The 17484-nt window shown below is 55.4% G+C and overlaps 1 protein-coding gene across 1 annotated transcript; it reads left to right on the top strand.

Annotated features, from left to right (window-relative positions):
* Window positions 1-14182: 14182 nt before the first annotated feature.
* On the top strand, window positions 14183-15451 carry SSTR3 (somatostatin receptor 3). The gene has a single exon (XM_045866948.1). The coding sequence runs from the start codon at window positions 14183-14185 to the stop codon at window positions 15449-15451; it is 1269 nt and encodes a 422-aa protein (XP_045722904.1).
* Window positions 15452-17484: the final 2033 nt, after the last annotated feature.

A 17484-nucleotide genomic window follows, 5' to 3' on the forward strand; every position in this document is an offset into this window, starting at 1 on the left:
CAGCAAGGTGTCTAGCCCCAGACCAAAACACTTGTTTTCCCCGCCTGCTTTGCAGTGGAGATCCCAAGGTGCACAGCGCTGGCCAAAAAGACAAGTGTAAGTCAGCTAGAGAGGTGACTTCTGTGACAGTGTTTGTTTTCTTCCACAAAAAAAAAAAAAAAGGACACTGCCCTTTGTCCCCAGCCCCTTCCCTGATGAATACTGATGCAATGTCTGGAGCCGCAGCAGCCATCTTACACACTTGAAACCACAAGCATGAAGATACAAACTAACATGCTCAGAATGGAGGAGTGGAAAGATCAAAAGAGCCTGGATCCTTGACAACTTTGGTTGGCAGCTGAGCCAATGCCAATGGCTGTCTTGTTATGGGAACAAAAGGAAAATGAAACCACCCAATGTGTATGCCACTGTTGGTCAGGTCTCTGTTACCGTTAGCTGACAGCATTTGTAACTAAGGTCTTAGGTTGCTTAGCCCCGTGCTCTTTCCACCATATCATTGTGTCCAGCGGTCACTGGACATGGGGTGAGTCACTCATTTCTGTTCTGTGAAGTGGCTGAGCACCAGAGGCCCTTTAGATAGGAAAGAGAAACCTCAAGGGGAGTAGGTGAGGAGCTGGTTTTGAAACAGGAAGAACTGTTGGTTTTGGCAGAAGCTGACAACTTGGTGATGCTTCACTCCGACACCAACCACCCCCGAACACCCACCTAGTGGTGCCAGGCCTGGGCTAGGCAGCAGGGCATCAGGCTGGGCACCTTGCAATGACAGCACTGCCTGGTGGGCCAGGAAAACACCTGCCAGATGAACTGCTTCATTTGGGGCTTTTGGTCTCAGAGCCTGGCTGCTCCTTGCTGCTTCCTCCAAAGCAGAGGCCTGGGGGGCCCCCTGGCACCTCCCATTCCCCCCGCCCTGCATCCACTGGTCACCAAACCTGGAAAATCTGGCCTCTCATTGTGTGTTAAACCCACCCCTTTATCTGGACCCACTGCCACTCCCTGCTCCAGGCCTTGCATCTCTTCCCTGGACGGTAGCCGTGACCACCTTGCTGGCCTCCCTGCATCTGCTGTCTCCACGGGGCAGCTCAGGGCTCCTCCTCATTTACAAACAACTGTGCCACCCAGATGTCACGATGTACACCTCTTGCCTTAACACATGCTTGTACGACCATGGATTCACTCAGTCACCCACTCATTTAGCAAATCATTATTGGGACTGTGCATGAAACACGGGCTTTGAGGGTGAGTCAAGCGTGGGCCTGCTCCTAGGAGCTTGCAGCCCTGGGGGGAGCCAGCGGAGAGCCCTGAGAAATGGCCCCTCTGCTTGGATTGCTCACCATGACTAGCAAGTATCTGGCACCTTGCAGATGCTGGACAAATGTGTGTTGTTTATGTAAAGGAATAAGCAGATGGAAGAATAGACTTCAATGGAGAGAGAGACCCAGACTTTCCAGTGACCCAGGTGAGCCCAGCCCTCCAGTCATCCTTGCCAAGGCACCTGTCATGTGCGTCAGAAATCTTGGATGTGCCAGCCCAGTCAAGTCCCCGGATGACAGTGGTCCCAGCCAAAATCATGTGTGGCAGAAGAGCATCCAACTGAGCTCAGCCAACTCGTAAAATAATGAGAAATAATAGCAGGGTATACTGAAACAGTGACTTTTGTGGGGCTGAGGTCCCTTTTATCTCTTGGTGGGGGAGTTAAGAGGGTAGGGAGGAGAGGGAAAAGATCAAAGGAGCAGAGAAGTAGTCACCTCTGGGGACATCTGACTCCATCCAGGTCTCATGAGATGTAAGAGGCAGGCAGGGTAGGCTCTGGGGAGGGAGACAGGAATCTAGGATGGTTCTTGAAGACTTCTGAAGGCCCTAAGGTAGGTGAAATGATGAGCAGTCATCCATGTAATTCGAAGTTCAGTTCAGTTCAGTTCCCATGTACTAACCCCAGGCTCCATGCCAAGCTGTGTGGGAGCTGGAGGTGCAGAGATGATGAGATCCAGCCCTCTGCTCCCCGGGGGCTCAGGAGCTAATAAGACAGACAAATGAGCAAATCAACACCTGCCATGCGGTTGATCCACATACCACAGAAGTGTATGCCATAGAGTAAGGAAGAGATTCTGGTCTCAAGGTGCCAGGGTAGAGATTTTTCTGCCCCCTTCCCTTGCTGAAAAGCAGCCATGACAATAAGGAGAACATGAAACAAAAACACAAACTCTCATCTTCATAGAAACCAGGAGACACCTGTGACCCCAAACCACAGCATACGAGTCTGGAGAGCAGATGGAGGGGTGGTAAATGATTTAACAGAGCCCACGGAAGGCAAACTTCAGTGCCTGCTGTTTTGTGGTGGGGCGGGGTGGGGGGTTTGGAGGTGGGAGAGATGCAAACCGACTGACCTTGCAGAACCCCCAGGAGTCTCTGAAGTAGGGGATCCAGACACCACAGATGGCAAGGCAGGAGGCTTAAACCCAGTGGGTTGTTTGTAAATTTGTTTAAGGAGTGATCAGACCCGCAGGGCCTCCCCCATGCACTATGCAGCCAGGCAACCATCCCTCCCTAGCCTGGGCAGGAAAATCCAACCAGAGATTTCTGGACCCAAGGACACCAGCTACAGGGCAGGTGGGGGTGAGGCCCCAGCCTGATTATTTGGGATGTAGTGGGTTTGATCATGCTTGGCAGATTATCACTCCTTCCACACCCACCTCCAGGGGCAGACCTACTTCCCCATTCCACTGATGCTAGCTTTGGCTTTGTGACTTGCTGTTTGCCAGTGGGATGTTAACATATGCGTCATAAGGTGAGCCTGATGTGCTTTCACCCTTGGGCGTGCTCTCTTGTGCTGATGAAAGAACATGCCCTGGTAAGCCCACCAGTTCCAAGAACATAAGGGCAGAGGTGTCCAGCTGACCTGCAGCTCAAAGCAGATCTGCCTAGCTTAGCCCAGCCTAGATCAACCCATTCCAGCTGAACTGAAGGTATGAAGTACAAGAAATGCTTATTGTTTGTGTGGTTGTTTGTTACACAGCAATAGCTGACTGATGCAGGGGGATTCAGTGGAAGTCTGTATACTCATCAAGGTGACCCTAGCCCCCTTCCCTGGCTGAGTTCAGGAATGCTAGCACCCAGGCAGACACTTATCCCAGACAGGAATCTGTGGCCAGGATCTGACCATCCCAGAGAAAAGTCTTACTGATGCTGACATTCGGTAACATCTAGGCATCTTTGACAAAAGAGCCAGCTGTCCCCAGAGATGTTCGCTATCTTGCAAACTCTGCCTTTTGACACAGAGCTGCCAATCCAAGTTTTAATGTTTCATTCTGAAAAATGAATAGGTAACAAAAGATGAATGGACAATTGAGGAAAGCTCTGTCATGAAAGGGACCCAATCAAACAAACAGAGAAAAAGGAACTAGCAAGAAATAGAGAAAAGGCAGTGAGCAGAAGAAAACTTAAAAGAAACCATCACTGCTATCCTTGGAGAGAGAAGGAAACATATTACACCCACAAATAAATACAGAAGACCACAACAAGGGAACAATCAGAAAACAGAGAAGAGCTCTTAGAAATTAGAAATTTTTATTAAATTTTTTTTTAAATAGAAGGTTTGGAAGATAAAACAGAGTGAGCAACAAAAACAACAAAAACAACTCCTAGAAGGGAGAATAAGATGGTAAAAGTAAACAACAAGAAAATTACAGGGTTAATCCAGGAGGCCGATAGTCAAGTAATAGGAGATCCAAAAGAAAATAATTGAAATATCTTGTCCAGGAGCGCCTGGGTGGCTCAGTCGGTCTGATTCTTGATTTTGGCTTGGGTCATGGTCTTGGGTTCGTGGGATTGAGCCCCACATCAGGCTCTGTGCTTAGCTAGGAGTCTGCTTGTCCATCTCCCTCTGCTTCTCCCCCCACCATAAATAAATACATAAAATCTCTAACAAAAGAAAGAAAAAAAATCTTGTCCAGAACTGAAGAACACAAATCTTCAGATTGAAACAGTTCACCAAGTGCCCCCAAACACTTGGTGCTGGGACCAGATGGGGAGGGGGGTTGGTAGAGAGGGCACAATGCAAGTATTACAAAATTGCAGAAATTTAGGGGTAAAGCAAATATCTTAGAAGCTTCCAGAATAAAGGGAAAACACCTAAGGTTACACACAATGGATTGAGAATAAGAATAGTACTGGGAAGCCAAACTATGGAGAGAGTCCAAATCTCTAGTGACTGATGAATGGATAAAGAAGAGGTAATATATATATAATATTATATATATATATATACATAATAGAATATTACTCAGCCATCAAAAAAGAGTGAAATCTTGCCATTTGTAATGATGTGAATGGAGCTAGAGTATATGCTAAGTGAAATAAATTGGTCAGAGAAAGACAAATACCATATGATCTCACTCATATGTGGAATTTCAGAAAGAAACAGATGAACATATGGGAAGGGATGGGAGAGAAAGGAGAGAGGAAAATAAAACATTAGAGATTCTTACAATAGAGAACAAACTGAGGGTTGATGGAGGGAGGTGGGCAGGGGGATGGGATAGATGGTGAAGGGTATTAAAGAGGACACTTGTTGTGGTAAGCACTGAGTATTGTATGTAAGTGATAAATCACTGAATTCTACTCCAGAAACCAATATTGCACTGCATGTTAACTAAGTAAAATTTAAATAAACATTTTAAAAATGAAAATTTTAAATAAAATTAAAAAAAATTAAAATTAAATTAAAAAAAAGAATAGTACTGGGAGCTAGACAGATGGACAGATGCCTTCCACCATCTGAGTCAAAGTAATTCTCAACCTAGAATTCTATACCCAGCCCGGCTATCAGTTGACGTGTGAGGAGAATGAACAATTTTCAAACACGCACACTTGCTCAGGAAATTACTGGAGGATGTGCGCCCACAAGATCAGGGAGCAAACCATTAAGGAGGAAGATTCAAGACATGGGATCTAACACAGGAAAAAGCTGAAGGGAACCGCTGATAGAATGGTGAAGAGAGACTCTCAGGGCGGTAGCCGCACACAGGCATAGAGGATAGCCGGGACAGCAGGGAGGAGTTTAGATGCCTCCAAGGAGAAATCTTCACAGAGCTCAGACCCTGGAAACTCCCCTGCGAGGTTTTGACACAGCAGTAGGAGTGTATGCAAATATGGAGTCCTAGAAAACTGAGATATTAAAAAAAAAAAAAAAAAAGCAACTAAGTAAATGAAAAAAATGAAACAATTATGAACTCCGGGCTGGGCAAGAGAGAATATTTGCAGTGCATTCCTAATGAAAACACCAAACATATACTTAACCGAAAATGTCGTCTCGTGGAGAGGGTGGAGAGGAAGGACCAGAGTGTAAGAAATCTACAGTCCTCGTCTTCCATAATAGGAAGTCAGTAGATAATGGACAAAATTGGGGGATCAAGAGACAGAAAAATAAATCTGGTATTTGGCAAGATGGAGAAAATACAAGGAGAAAAGAGCCGAGAGGGTGGAATTGCTTCTGGGATCAGGGGTGGGTCGGGGCCATGGGAGGACTGCTGTTTTCTGCTCTTGTAAGTCTTTTTACCACTTTGGTTTTTAAAATTTAGTTGCAAACAGTACTTTGCTAAAAATAAAACCAAATAAAAAATAATTGCTTTACAGATTAAAAAAGAAGCCAGAAGAGGGAGCGTCAGAGAATGGGAAGGCTTCAGAGCAGCTGGTGCCTACACCTGCCAAGGGATTAAGAGAGCGACAAGGAAAAGCCTGTGCAAAGGGCCTGGGGCACGCACGGGGTGCTGTAGAAAGAGAGGAAGGGGCAGGTGGGAAGGAAGCAGGCAGAGGCAGTTTACACGGACTCCTCAGGCCACAGTAAGGATAGCAGATGTCATTCTACAGCAACAGGTGGCCCTAGAGGGTCTCAATGAGGAAGCAAGTGGCTTGACTTGTTTTTTAAAGGACTCACTCTCCCTGCTGAGGGGGCGGGGCGAGGGCAGAAGGACGGGACGGATGAGGCAATGGTGGCTTGGCCTAGAAGGGAGGCTCGGGGGATGGAGAGCAGTGAGCAGGTCAGAAAACAGAGAGTCCGAGGTACAAGCAATGAATCGTAGTGCTGGGGGCCGCAAGCTCACAGCCATTTCCTCCGTTTGACCATCATAAGAACCCGGGGCCAGACAGGAAGGTGGACACATTCGACTGAAGGAGGAAGTTAGCAGAGAGGGGTTTCACAAAGTCACGCTGCTTGACTGGGCCAGGGAGGGGCTGAGACTCAGCTGTGCGGTCTGCTGGCCCCTCCCCGCCCACATAGGAGGCCGGGGGTGGGGCTGGGGGCTCATGCTGCGTGTAGTTTCTCAGTGTCCCTGGGATTAACTAATTCTGGTCTCACCACCCCTGTGCAGCAGGTGCTGAAGCTGAGGGTCGGAGGCTCAGAGAGGTTAAGTCACATATCCAAGGTCACACAGCCAGTGAGTGGAGATGCTGAGATTCGACCCTAGCAGGGAACAGCAGGGGCCAATGAACCCAAGGACACCTTTAATGGGGACTCCTGTGGCAGAGGCCCAGGCGCTGGGCCAGGAAGGTATTTTGGCTCACCTTGTCTTATTTGAAGGACAGACCTCAGCATCAGTGGCTCGGGCCCCCAGCCTACACTGTGGTTGGCTCTGGCCCAGGCATTGGGGGGTGGGGGGGGGCAGACAGTACTGTCTGGGCTCTCAGGAGTGGGAGGAGCCTGGGCCCCAGCTTCTGGAAAACTGCCTGTCTGATGGCAGAGACACAGCCCCTGGTCACAGGAAGCCCTCTAGTCTGAGGGTGGAAACGTGGCTCCAGTTTGGGGGAGGTCAGGGTCTGATGGGGCAGACATAGCACTGTCCTAGTTTTGAGAGGCAGTCCAGGCAGCCCCTCCAGGGTACCAGGCAGACATGGCAGCACCGAGTGCCAGGCCTGAGGTCAGAGGTTCTCATGCTCCAGGACCTCCATGCCGAGCAAGGTGGGGCCACCTCCCGGCTCCGACACCCAGCAGCCCCAGCCTCCCAGGGCTCACAGGGATGGAGTTGCACTTCCTCTTCCTGCCCTGCCACCCCCAGAAGGAGAGGCTGATCAGGGATCCCTGAGTTACTTCTGCTCGGGGAAGGCCCCTGGGTGGCAGTCGGTGTCTGACTCAGGCCACACCTGCCCCCAGCCTGGTGCCGGGGACCCCTTACCACCCCTCAGCCTCCAGCAGACATTCAGCAGATTATAGTCTCTCCTCCTCTGTCACCCTGCTGCTCGCCCTCCACCCATCTTCTCTTCCATAGACACAACACCTGCGCTAGGCCAGTGCCAGGCCTGGGGACATGGTGAGGCTGGGGGCTCTGGGGAGGCCTAGCTCATCTAGGACAGGGAAGGCTCCAGGAGGAGGCCACCTGAAGGAGGACTTCAGCTCACATGTAGGGGTGGGGTGGGGTGCGTGAGGGGAGTGACCAGGGCTGGGGCACAGCCTGTGCAAAGGCCCTGTGGAGAACCAACACTGTCCCCGGTGCCTGACTGGTGAGCCCCTGAAGAACAGAAATTAGGTCAAGAAACTCCTCTGCTCCCGCCTGTGACGCTCCCGACCCACCCAGCCTGAGATAGGGCCCTCCGTGGTGTGGCCTCCAGAGGCCTCCCCTGCCTCCCTCCCCTCCAGCCACCCTGCTCTCCGCCTGGGCCCTCCTCCTTAGTTACTGCTCGGGCCTCTCACTGTCTCAGAGGCCTGAGCCACCCCTCTAGAGGCAGTGAATGAATGAATGGGTGAGGCTGGGTGTGCCTGGAGCTCGGGGAAGAAGGAAATGAGCAGAGCAGGATGAGGCAAGACTAGTGGGATATAAAGCCTGGAGGGCTGCTGGGCGGGGGCAGCTAATTCTGAGGCGCCCTCAGGCAGGGGAGGCACAGGGCCATGGAAACCCCTTCCTCACTCCCAGGAGCTGCCTGGAGCCCTCCTACTCTTCAGGAACTTGCACGGCGGGCAGACGGACAGAACACCGGGAACCCCTGGCAAGCGGAAGGACAGCGTCAAGGAACGGGGTGTCCAGGAGCCTCTGGAAGCGCGTGTGTTCCTAGTCCTACCGTGTTCTGCGGTAGCCAGAATGGCTCTTCTGGAAGAATCTGATGCCGGGCTCTCTGAGGACCTACTCCACCCCATCCCTGGGTGCCTAGTGACAAAGCAGGTCCAGCCCCGGCCCTGAGAAACGGCCCACGATGGGAAGGGGCCTGGATGGTGCCTGGCACGCTGCAGGTGCTCAACCAAGACCCCCTGCCGTCCTTCCTCCCTCCTGGGACTGGTCCCGCCTCGCCCTCTGAGCAGGGGCAAGGCCGCTCCGCCGGGAAGGTGCTTAGCGGCGCACCGTTAACGTGGGGCCGGCCCTTCTCCACTCGCTGGCTGTGTGATCGGAGTAAACTGCTTTCCCTCTCTGAGCCCCAGCTTCCCACCCGTAAACCAGATACACTGTACTGCTCACCGGGGGCAGTGTGGTGGCCACGACGAAGACGCAAGGCAATGCGTGTGAAGCAGGGGGCGGGGCTTAATACCAAGCGGCCATTGCTCATTGACCCCCCGGCAATTATAATGGTCACATAGAAGGAGGAGCTTAGGAATGATCCAGTCCAACCTCCCGACTATCCAGATGAGGAATCAGGCCCAGAGGAGGGTCGACTCACCTGTGGTCACAAGGTCGGTCAGCAGGAGCTGGGGTACACATCCAGGGGCAGCCAGGGGTGTGCTCAGGCCCCGGGCAGAGCACCTTAGACCATAGGCTGGCAAAGCCGGCCCACCGCCTGCTTTTGTCCAGGCTGCCGACTCAGAATGGATTTTACAGATGAGCATTTGCAACCGATTTGAGGATAGGAAATACTAACTTGAACTCCAGTTAAGCACAATGTCCCCCTCAGCCCCCACCCCCGCCCAGAGAATTCCACTCTTCTCAGTAGTAGCAGATTGGGTTATAAAACGTTGTCCTCAGTTATTATTATATTTTAAATTGTGTCAATTTAAAACAGTGGACATTTGTTTTCTCCTGTATAATGTCTTTGATTCTGCCCTTGACCCCCAAAACCTGAATTATGTATTCTTTACCCCGTCCTCCAACCCCCCCACCCTGCCCTGGGCTCTCTGGGCTCAGTCAGGACTGCTGTCCCCAGCTGGCCTTCCTCTGCTTGGTGTCCAGCTGGCAGCCAGGACCATGGACTCCCAGCCCAGTGCTCGTTCGTGCTCCCAGCCCTCCTAGCACTGCCCAATCCCTCACCTGCCTGGCCTCGGGACCCAGCTGTCGCCCTGGGGGACATGTGCCACAGGGGCCCGGGGGGCATCTGGCTCCCCTGAGCACTGCGTTTCCCCCCTCCGCGGCATGAGCCAAGGCCAGCGTGGGTGGCCAAATCTCCGCAGTAACAGGGTCTGCCTCTCCCCCACCCCGCCTCCTTCTCTAACCTGCCACCCCTCCCCCCTCCCTGCACCTGCTCTCCAGCCCCCCCGCACCCCCCCCACTCCTGCTCCCTCCTTCCCTGGCTCTCCATGTCACCATCTGTAGCATAATCCCTCTCTGTCACTCTGCCTGCCACCCCCTCCTTCTCCTTCCTCCTTCCCTGCTCTCCATCCCTGCCTCTCTCCACATCTCCCTCTCGCCCCTTCTCTCCTCTCTGCTCCTGCTTCTCTTCTCCCTGCCACGCATTTCTTATCACTCCCCCTCATTCTGGCTTTCCACCCACTCACTGTCTTCTCTCTCTCTCTCTCCACCTCCGACTGATCCCCCCTTTCCCCTCTATTTCTATTGGCTTCCGACAGTCCCTGCTCCCCTTTTCTTTTCCTTGGGAGGTTCTCTGTCCACCCCCACCCGGAGCTCCTGCCCACAGACCCCCCTCTGTGCCTCTAACCGCCCCCCCAGGATGTGTCCTGGAGATGGGGGGGGTGACGCACCAGGCACCCGTGGGAAGTCAGGGCCGGAGACCAGATGGGAGAGGCTCTGTGGGCAGCCGTGGCCGCCGCAGGCCTAGGAAGGGGCTCGGGCCGTAAGCTGTCTAGAAGTGGGCAGTGTGTGGGGACCCCAGCTAAGGGTGCTCTGGGCACTTGGGGCCTGGGAAGGGAGAGGGGGCAGCAGAATGGTAACCAGCCTGGCGGCAAGCAGGGGAGCCCTCACCCCATGGGCAGGTAAGGAGGCTGGGGCCTGGGTGGGGTCCCAGAGGGTGGGGTGCTGGAACCCACCCTCTGCCCAGGAGAGAGTGGGAAGGCCCAGGGAGGAAGGAGGCCTCCCTGTGACCTCTTGGTGGGCTGTGGGGGGTGGGGGGCAAGTTCATCTCAGATTCTCGAGCCATGGTTCTAGAAACTGGAACCACAGAGCAGCAGAGTGTCAGAGCTTGGGAAGAAACCAGATGCATCATGTCGGTGGGCCTCTTCGGCCCCCGGGGCCAGCTTCCCTGAGGTCTCCCTCCGTGCTGGGCACTGCGTTTGGCACACTCCCATTTAACCTTACAGCAACCCTGGGACGTGGGTTTACCTGTCTTCATTGGAATAGGAGGAAACTGAGGTCCAGAGACAGGATGTGATTTGCGCAAGGTCACACAGTAATTGGGTATCATCATTCTGTGGTAGAGCCCAAGCCCCCAGCCCAGCGTTTGTGGGGTGTGTTCCTGGGGGTCAGACCCCAGCCCTGGAATGGGAGTGAGTCCGTCAGCACTGGTTAACACAATCCAGATCTTTGGGGGGAAGGCCCAGGGTTGCAGAGGGCAAGCAGAATGCGGTTGGCCGGGGGGCATCAGCCTGCAGGCTTTGGGCCGTCCCAGGTCCCAGTCCTGGATTCCTCTCAGCCGGGGGCCTTCAGGGGAAGCCAGCAGGGCCAGGAGGTACTGATGGTTTATGAGTAGACAGAACTGGGTTTGAATTCTGGTCTCCCACTCACCAGCTAGGGGACCTTGTGCAAGTTACTGAACTTCTCTGAGCCTCAGTTTCTTCCTCTGTAAAAATCCTCCCTCCTGGGCTTTGTGAGGATTTCATGATGTGGGTCCGAGTCTTGTGCCCAGGAGCAGTGGCCCGCCTCGTTTAGAGCTCTACTTGCTGAATTGCTTCGTCTGTCCTCATTTCCCAGTGCCAGGCGCTGTGCCAGGTGCTGGGGCTAAAGAAGTAAGTAGCTCAGGGTTCCCACAACCCAGATGCAGCACTCAAGAGGGTAAGCGGATGGGGGCAGACAAATGGAAAGTGGTTGGGGGTGTCTGGCATCTCTGAGCGGCTGTCCTGAATTGCTGTGTGGCTCAGGGCAGCCCCTCACCCTCTCTGGGCCTCTGTCCCCTCTCAAACTGTCCTCTGAGGAGTCCGCCCCCAGTTTTCAGGCAAGCTTGTGCCAAAGATAAACCAGACAGGGAGGAAAAGTCCCTCCTCCCTGAGGATGAACTAGATCATGGACAGGATTCCAGCTCCTTAAAGAAAAGGGGGCACCTAAATTGCAGGTTGGCTTATGCCTGCGGAAATCTGTAGTTTTCCTGCTTCTGGCGCCCGGCCTGTTCAACTTTGACAGGGAAGATGGGCCCAGATGAGGGCGGAGGCAGAGTCTTCCAGGGCGGCTGGGGCTTTGGGAGGGGCTGTGGCATCCCCCCCAGTACAAAGGCAGGGCCTGGCTGGTTATGCTGTATTCCCAGGGCCGCGCATGTTATTACGTGTGCGTGTGTGCAGGGTACACGCGTGTGCCTGAGCAGGAGGGGGGCGGTCCCCAGAGCTACCTCCAGGCTTCCCTGGGGGCATCTGTCCCTGCAGCCTGGAAATTAGATTTGCCCAGCTCCCTGCTCCTCTCTCAGGAGCCTGGCACTTTCCTGCCTCCTCCGGCCCTGGGCTGTGATTGGCTGCCCCACAGGGACACTGGAAAGAGGATGCGCGCACAGGGCGGCAAGGTGGACGGATGGGTGACGTAGGGCTCCTGGGCCGAGGAAGCCAGAAAGAACTCCGAGGTCTCAGATTCCACAATTCCAGGTGGAAGAGGGCTGATTCTGGCATTCAGGAATTCTGACATTCTGATTCAAGGACACAGAGTCTAAAGATTTAGAACTCCATAACTGAGTTCTAAGAATCTAAAATTCTATTTTTAGGACCCTACGATTTCAGAGGTTTGAGCCCCTGATCCTAATAGTTCAAGAACCCAAAGAGCAGTGAGGGGAGCTCTGCATAGCCTGGTGGGAGAGTGGGATGCCAGCTGGGGGCCTCCCCAAGGCTCAGCCTCAGTCTGCCGGCCTGTGAAATGGAGGTGTGTGTGTGTGTTGGAGCATGACCTTCAGCGTCCTCCCAGGTCTGCCCCTTCCTAGCTGTGTGACCAGGGTGGTATGGCCTCACCTTTGCGGAACTGGCAGCACTGTTAGGATCCTCCCTGTCCAGATAGGCCCTCCTTTAGTGCCACTGTCCCAGGCTCAGGAAGGCTGATGAGGTCCTGGGGTGATGACAGGTTGGGGGCTCCTCCCCTGGGGTTGCTCTGAGCCCAACCAGCCTGGGGTGTCATCAGGAGGAGCCACGGCCAAGGGGTTCTTTGCCATTCTCTGGATTGCCTGGCCTGGTGCTCAGAGATTATTTGGAGCCCAAGGTCCTTGGGCAGGGACAACCAGGCAGGCTCACCCACCCAGGGGTGTTTGCTCGGGGTGCCTCTCCTTTCCAGAAGCTTTGCATCCTAAAAGTAGTGTCTGGATAGGGCAGGCAGGTGGCAGGTCCCACTGGAGGGGATCCAGGCTCAGTGTTGGCTCAGAGTGGGGATATCGGAGGATTTCTCACGGTTTTCTGTAGGGAGAGGCAGGGGACGGACAAGAGCCAAGACACTGGGGGAAGCCATCAGGAAGAAGGGGTGGGGAGAGGTCCAGGCCCCAGAGGAGGCTTGGCCTCCAACCGGGCCTCCTGAGAGCCAGGAAGTCCCACTGAGAGAGGCTCACAAGTTCTGAGGCGGGTGGCCTTTCCGAGCGAGTGGGGCTTGAATTTCTGCTATCAGCAATTCATGCCCCCTTTGCATTGAGAATTGTCTACTCCGGGTTCCTCTGATTCACTCAATGCTTCAAACACTGATGCAGAGCCTATACAGTGTGAAGGGATGAGGAGACGGTTCAAAGCTGAGAGGGTGTCTCCACATTTAAGGGGAGCCAGTCTAGCCGGGGAACAGGAAGAGTCCTAGCTCCTTAGGATACACGGCAGGCATGATAAGAAAGGGACTAAGGAAGTGAACGGGCATGCTGGTTCCCACTCTGTCATTTGGCAAACTCTTATTCATGCTTCAAGACCCATATGAAATGCCCTCTTCTCTGGGAAGCCTGCCCCACCGGTGCGGAGGGGGTGGCTCTTCTTGTACTTACTCCCAGTGTGCTGTGAATGTCTCACCACAGGGAGAGAAGGGGCCCCATGTGCCCACCCCCCAGGTTCACAGCTAGCCACCCCAGGCAGGGCCTTTGGGGCACTATGGGATGGGCTAGGCTTGGGAGGTCTCCAAGCATTCCAATTCCCAGGAGAGGGGACATCGCTATACTTGTGGTTCTTAACTCCGTTCAGAATCTGAGGAACCTGATCACAGCTCTGGGATTTGCCCAGGAAAGACATGGACTCATTCACTTGCACCAGAGTTTCGGGGGTTCATGGATCCTTTGCAATTCATCTAGAGACCCAGTTCCAAGGTTAAAGACCTGCGATACTCAGCACTGGTTTTCAAATGTGAGGGCTGGGACCTGCTGGTGGCCGTCTTAGTCCATTCGGGGCTGCTATAACAAAATACCACAGCCTGGGGCGGGGGCTTATAAACAACATTTATCTCTCACAGTTCTGGAGGCTGGAAGTCCAAGATCACGGTGCCGGCAGATTCAGTGTCTGGTGATACCTACTTCCTCGTTCATAGTCATCTTGCTGTGTCCTCCTATGGCGGGAGTGAGGGAGCTCTCTGGGGCCTTTTATACGGCACTGATCCCATTCAGGGGGGCTCCGCCCTGAAGACATAAGCACCTCTTGAAGGCCCCCGCCTCCTAATGCCATCTCTGGGGGGTTAGCATTTTAACATACAAATTTGGGAGCAGGGGGGACACATTCAGTCTATCACGGTGGGTGATCCACTTGGGGTCAAACTCTGGCCAGGCACACTGCAAGTCTCCAAGGTCAGTGTGATGGGGGAAGGGCGTCGCAGAGCAAGCCGTCATCCACCATGACGTGGCTGTGTCCTTCCTCCTCCAGGCCAATAGCTGACCGCTGACCACCCTCCCCACGGCCATGGACGCCCCTGGCTATCCTGCATTGGCGCCCACAACCTTGGAACCTGGGAACACCTCCTCGGCCTGGCTCCTGAATGCCACCCTGGCAAATGTGTCGGCAGCCCCCAGTGTGGCAGGGCTGGCCATCAGCGGTGTTCTGATCCCACTGGTCTACCTGGTGGTGTGCGTGGTGGGCCTGCTGGGCAACTCCCTGGTCATCTACGTGGTCCTGAGGCATACGGCCAGCCCTTCGGTCACCAATGTCTACATCCTCAACCTGGCCCTGGCCGATGAGCTCTTCATGCTGGGGCTGCCCTTCCTGGCTGCCCAGAACGCCCTGTCCTACTGGCCCTTCGGCTCCCTCATGTGCCGCCTGGTCATGGCCGTGGACGGCATCAACCAGTTCACCAGCATCTTCTGCCTCACCGTCATGAGTGTGGATCGCTACCTGGCCGTGGTGCATCCCACCCGCTCCGCCCGCTGGCGGACGGCGCCCGTGGCCCGCACGGTGAGCGTGGCCGTCTGGGTGGCCTCGGCGGTGGTGGTGCTGCCCGTGGTGGTCTTCTCAGGGGTGCCCCACGGCATGAGCACCTGCCACATGCAGTGGCCTGAGCCGGCGGCCGCCTGGCGCGCCGGCTTCATCATCTACACGGCCGCCCTAGGCTTCTTCGGGCCGCTGCTGGTCATCTGCCTCTGCTACCTGCTCATCGTGGTCAAGGTGCGCTCGGCCGGGCGGCGGGTGCGGGCGCCCTCGTGCCAGCGGCGGCGGCACTCGGAGCGCAGGGTCACGCGCATGGTGGTGGCCGTGGTGGCGCTCTTTGTCCTCTGCTGGATGCCCTTCTACGTGCTCAACATCGTCAACGTGGTGTGCCCGCTGCCCGAGGAGCCCGCCTTCTTCGGCCTCTACTTCCTGGTGGTGGCGCTGCCCTACGCCAACAGCTGTGCCAACCCCATCCTCTACGGCTTCCTCTCCTACCGCTTCAAGCAGGGTTTCCGCAGGGTCTTGCTGCGGCCCTCCCGCCGCGTGCGCAGCCAGGAGCCTTCTGCCGGACCCCCCGGGAGGACAGTGGAGGGGGAGGAGGAGGAGCGGGGGGAGGACGGGGAGGAGGGGGCAGGGAAGCAGGGGGAGGGGCGGGAGGTGAATGGCCGGGTCAGCCTCATCACGCAGCCTGGCACCAGCAGGCAGGAGCGGCCGCCCAGCGGCAAGGCCAGCAAGGACAAGCAGTTCCTCCCGCAAGAGGCCTCGGCTGGGGACAAGCCGGGCACACTGCACGTCAGCTATCTGTAGGGGCCTGCGGAGGGCCCGCGGGGCCCACGGACAGGACAGAGGCTGTGGGTGGGCCTAGGGCATGGCCGTCCATGGTGCCAGAGGCCCACGATGGGATGCTTGGAGGCCTGGGCTCTGATCCCATAGCTGCTGAGACTCGCTGGGTGACCTTGCCTAGGTCCCTTTCCTTCTCTGGGCCTTGTGTTCTCTTCTGTGACTCAGGGATGGGAGTAGTCGGCCAGGACAAGCTCTGCTGGATGAGAAGTCCAGAGGGGCATCGCCACTGGCTGGCCTTCCTGAGGGGGGCCGAGTTCAGGGGACAGGTGCAGACTGGCCTTCCCCCTCAAAGAAAGAGCATCCTGGTGGACCAGCCTGAATCTTGGCCCTCGGAGCGACTGACCAAAGTCTGGATTTCCTGGGCTCAGAGTCAGGTTCGCAGGGAAGGGATTGGTGTAGAAGTAGAAGAAAGTCTTAGCCAGTGCAGGGAGGGATACAAACTGCTCAGGCCCCACCTCAGCTCTCCCCGACTTGCTGCAAGGCCTTGGCCGGCTCTTCCCCTCTCTGGGCCTCAGGCCTCACCTGCTGAACAACCCAATAACCTCCAGGCCCTCTTGGCCCAGATGGTCAATGCTGGGACTCCTGTGTTCCTGGCCCTGAGAGGCCGTGGATTTTCCAGGAAAGCCTCTCGGGCCAGCTTCAGGTTCCCTTACCACTTGGGCCCATCCAAGGCCCCGTATCTCATTTTGTACTTGGAATTTTATATTCATTTTCATAAAGAGGGTCTCCAAACTGCATAAGTTTAGGCCACTCAAAGCCCCACTCAGCCCTTTTGAGGGCAGCTGACCAATTCCCAAAGCAGCTCACATTGTGTCCTGTGGCTGGGGAGGGGGGTGTCTCCGGGTGTCTGAGGGCTCCAGGGGCCCCCTTATAGCAGCACCCATCAGCGTTCCTCCCCTCCCAGAGACCCAGGCAGGGCCCAAGCCAGGCAGACTGGTGGGGAAAAGCAGTGTCTAAATAGCATGGTGAGGAGAAGGAGGAAGAGGAGGAGGGGGAGGATGAAGAGGGAGGAGAAAAGAAGAGAGGAAGGAGGAGAAAGAGGGTGGAGGACAGATCTGCCCCATGACCACTCAGCCATCCTCAGCCCCTCTGGGCTGAGCTCGGTGGCAGCATTGCTGAAAGCAGGTTGTGGATGCCTAGTCTGATCAATCTCAAGGGAAGGATGCAGTCAAGATGGGATAGCAAATGCTCTGGAAGGTACAGCGCAGGCTCCCTTGAGGGCCTGTCTGTGCTGGTAAGAGGGGCTGCACCTTGACGGTGGCCTAGGGACAGAGCTGAGACTCAGGGCCTCGCGGGTCGGGGATCAGGCCTCCCCATTCTCTATATTCTCTGGGGCCACAGTGTGGGGCGGCCCAGGGAAGACAAGACAAGGGGGGCTGGCGAGGACAGAAGAGGCCGCCATGCAAGGACTCTCTCCCAGAGATAAGCCCTCAGAGCCATGGTGAGATCGGCCCTGGGGTGAGCGGCACCTCAAGCTAACTCCCTCCATCCCCCACCCCGGCAGAGGGCAGGGGAGTCCTCAAGGAAAGCACGCGAACCTCAAGTTGGAAGACCTAGATCTTCAACCCACCTCAGGATCCTAGCCTGGACTTCTCTGGGGCTCAGTTTCCCCATCATAAAATGGAGGCTGTCCCAGTCTGCCTACCTGCTCGGATTTGGCAGGGGTGGGGTGGGGGGGCGGGGGCGGGGGATGAGTCATGCTGGGCAAACCGGCCCACACAATACAATGGGTAGAGGTGGGGGTGTCAGATTACAAAGTGGAGGCAGCTCTCATGCCAGGCTTGGCCTACACCTGCTCCTTCATCAAGTGGCCTCTCTCGGTCTCTGGCCCTTAGGTGTAAGGATAGTGCGTGACCCAGGTTCGGGGGATGGGGGGAGGCAGAGGCCAAAGATGGAGAGGTGGGGTTTGGGGAGTGTGCCCGCTCAGAAGTTCACAAAACCAGACCTTGTATGGATGTTGGAGCTGGAGACCCAGCCCTCAGTCTGGGGTTCCCCTG

This window comes from Mirounga angustirostris, unplaced genomic scaffold (assembly GCF_029215605.1).
Source record: "Mirounga angustirostris isolate CCGP_5_RB_7025 unplaced genomic scaffold, mMirAng1.0.hap1 SCAF_5, whole genome shotgun sequence".
NCBI lineage: Eukaryota > Metazoa > Chordata > Mammalia > Carnivora > Phocidae > Mirounga > Mirounga angustirostris.

What these genes read in the sequence shown, in the direction of transcription:
- SSTR3 (XM_045866948.1), top strand. Translation starts at nt 14,183, where the DNA reads ATGGACGCCCCTGGCTATCCTGCATTGGCGCCCACAACCTTGGAACCT.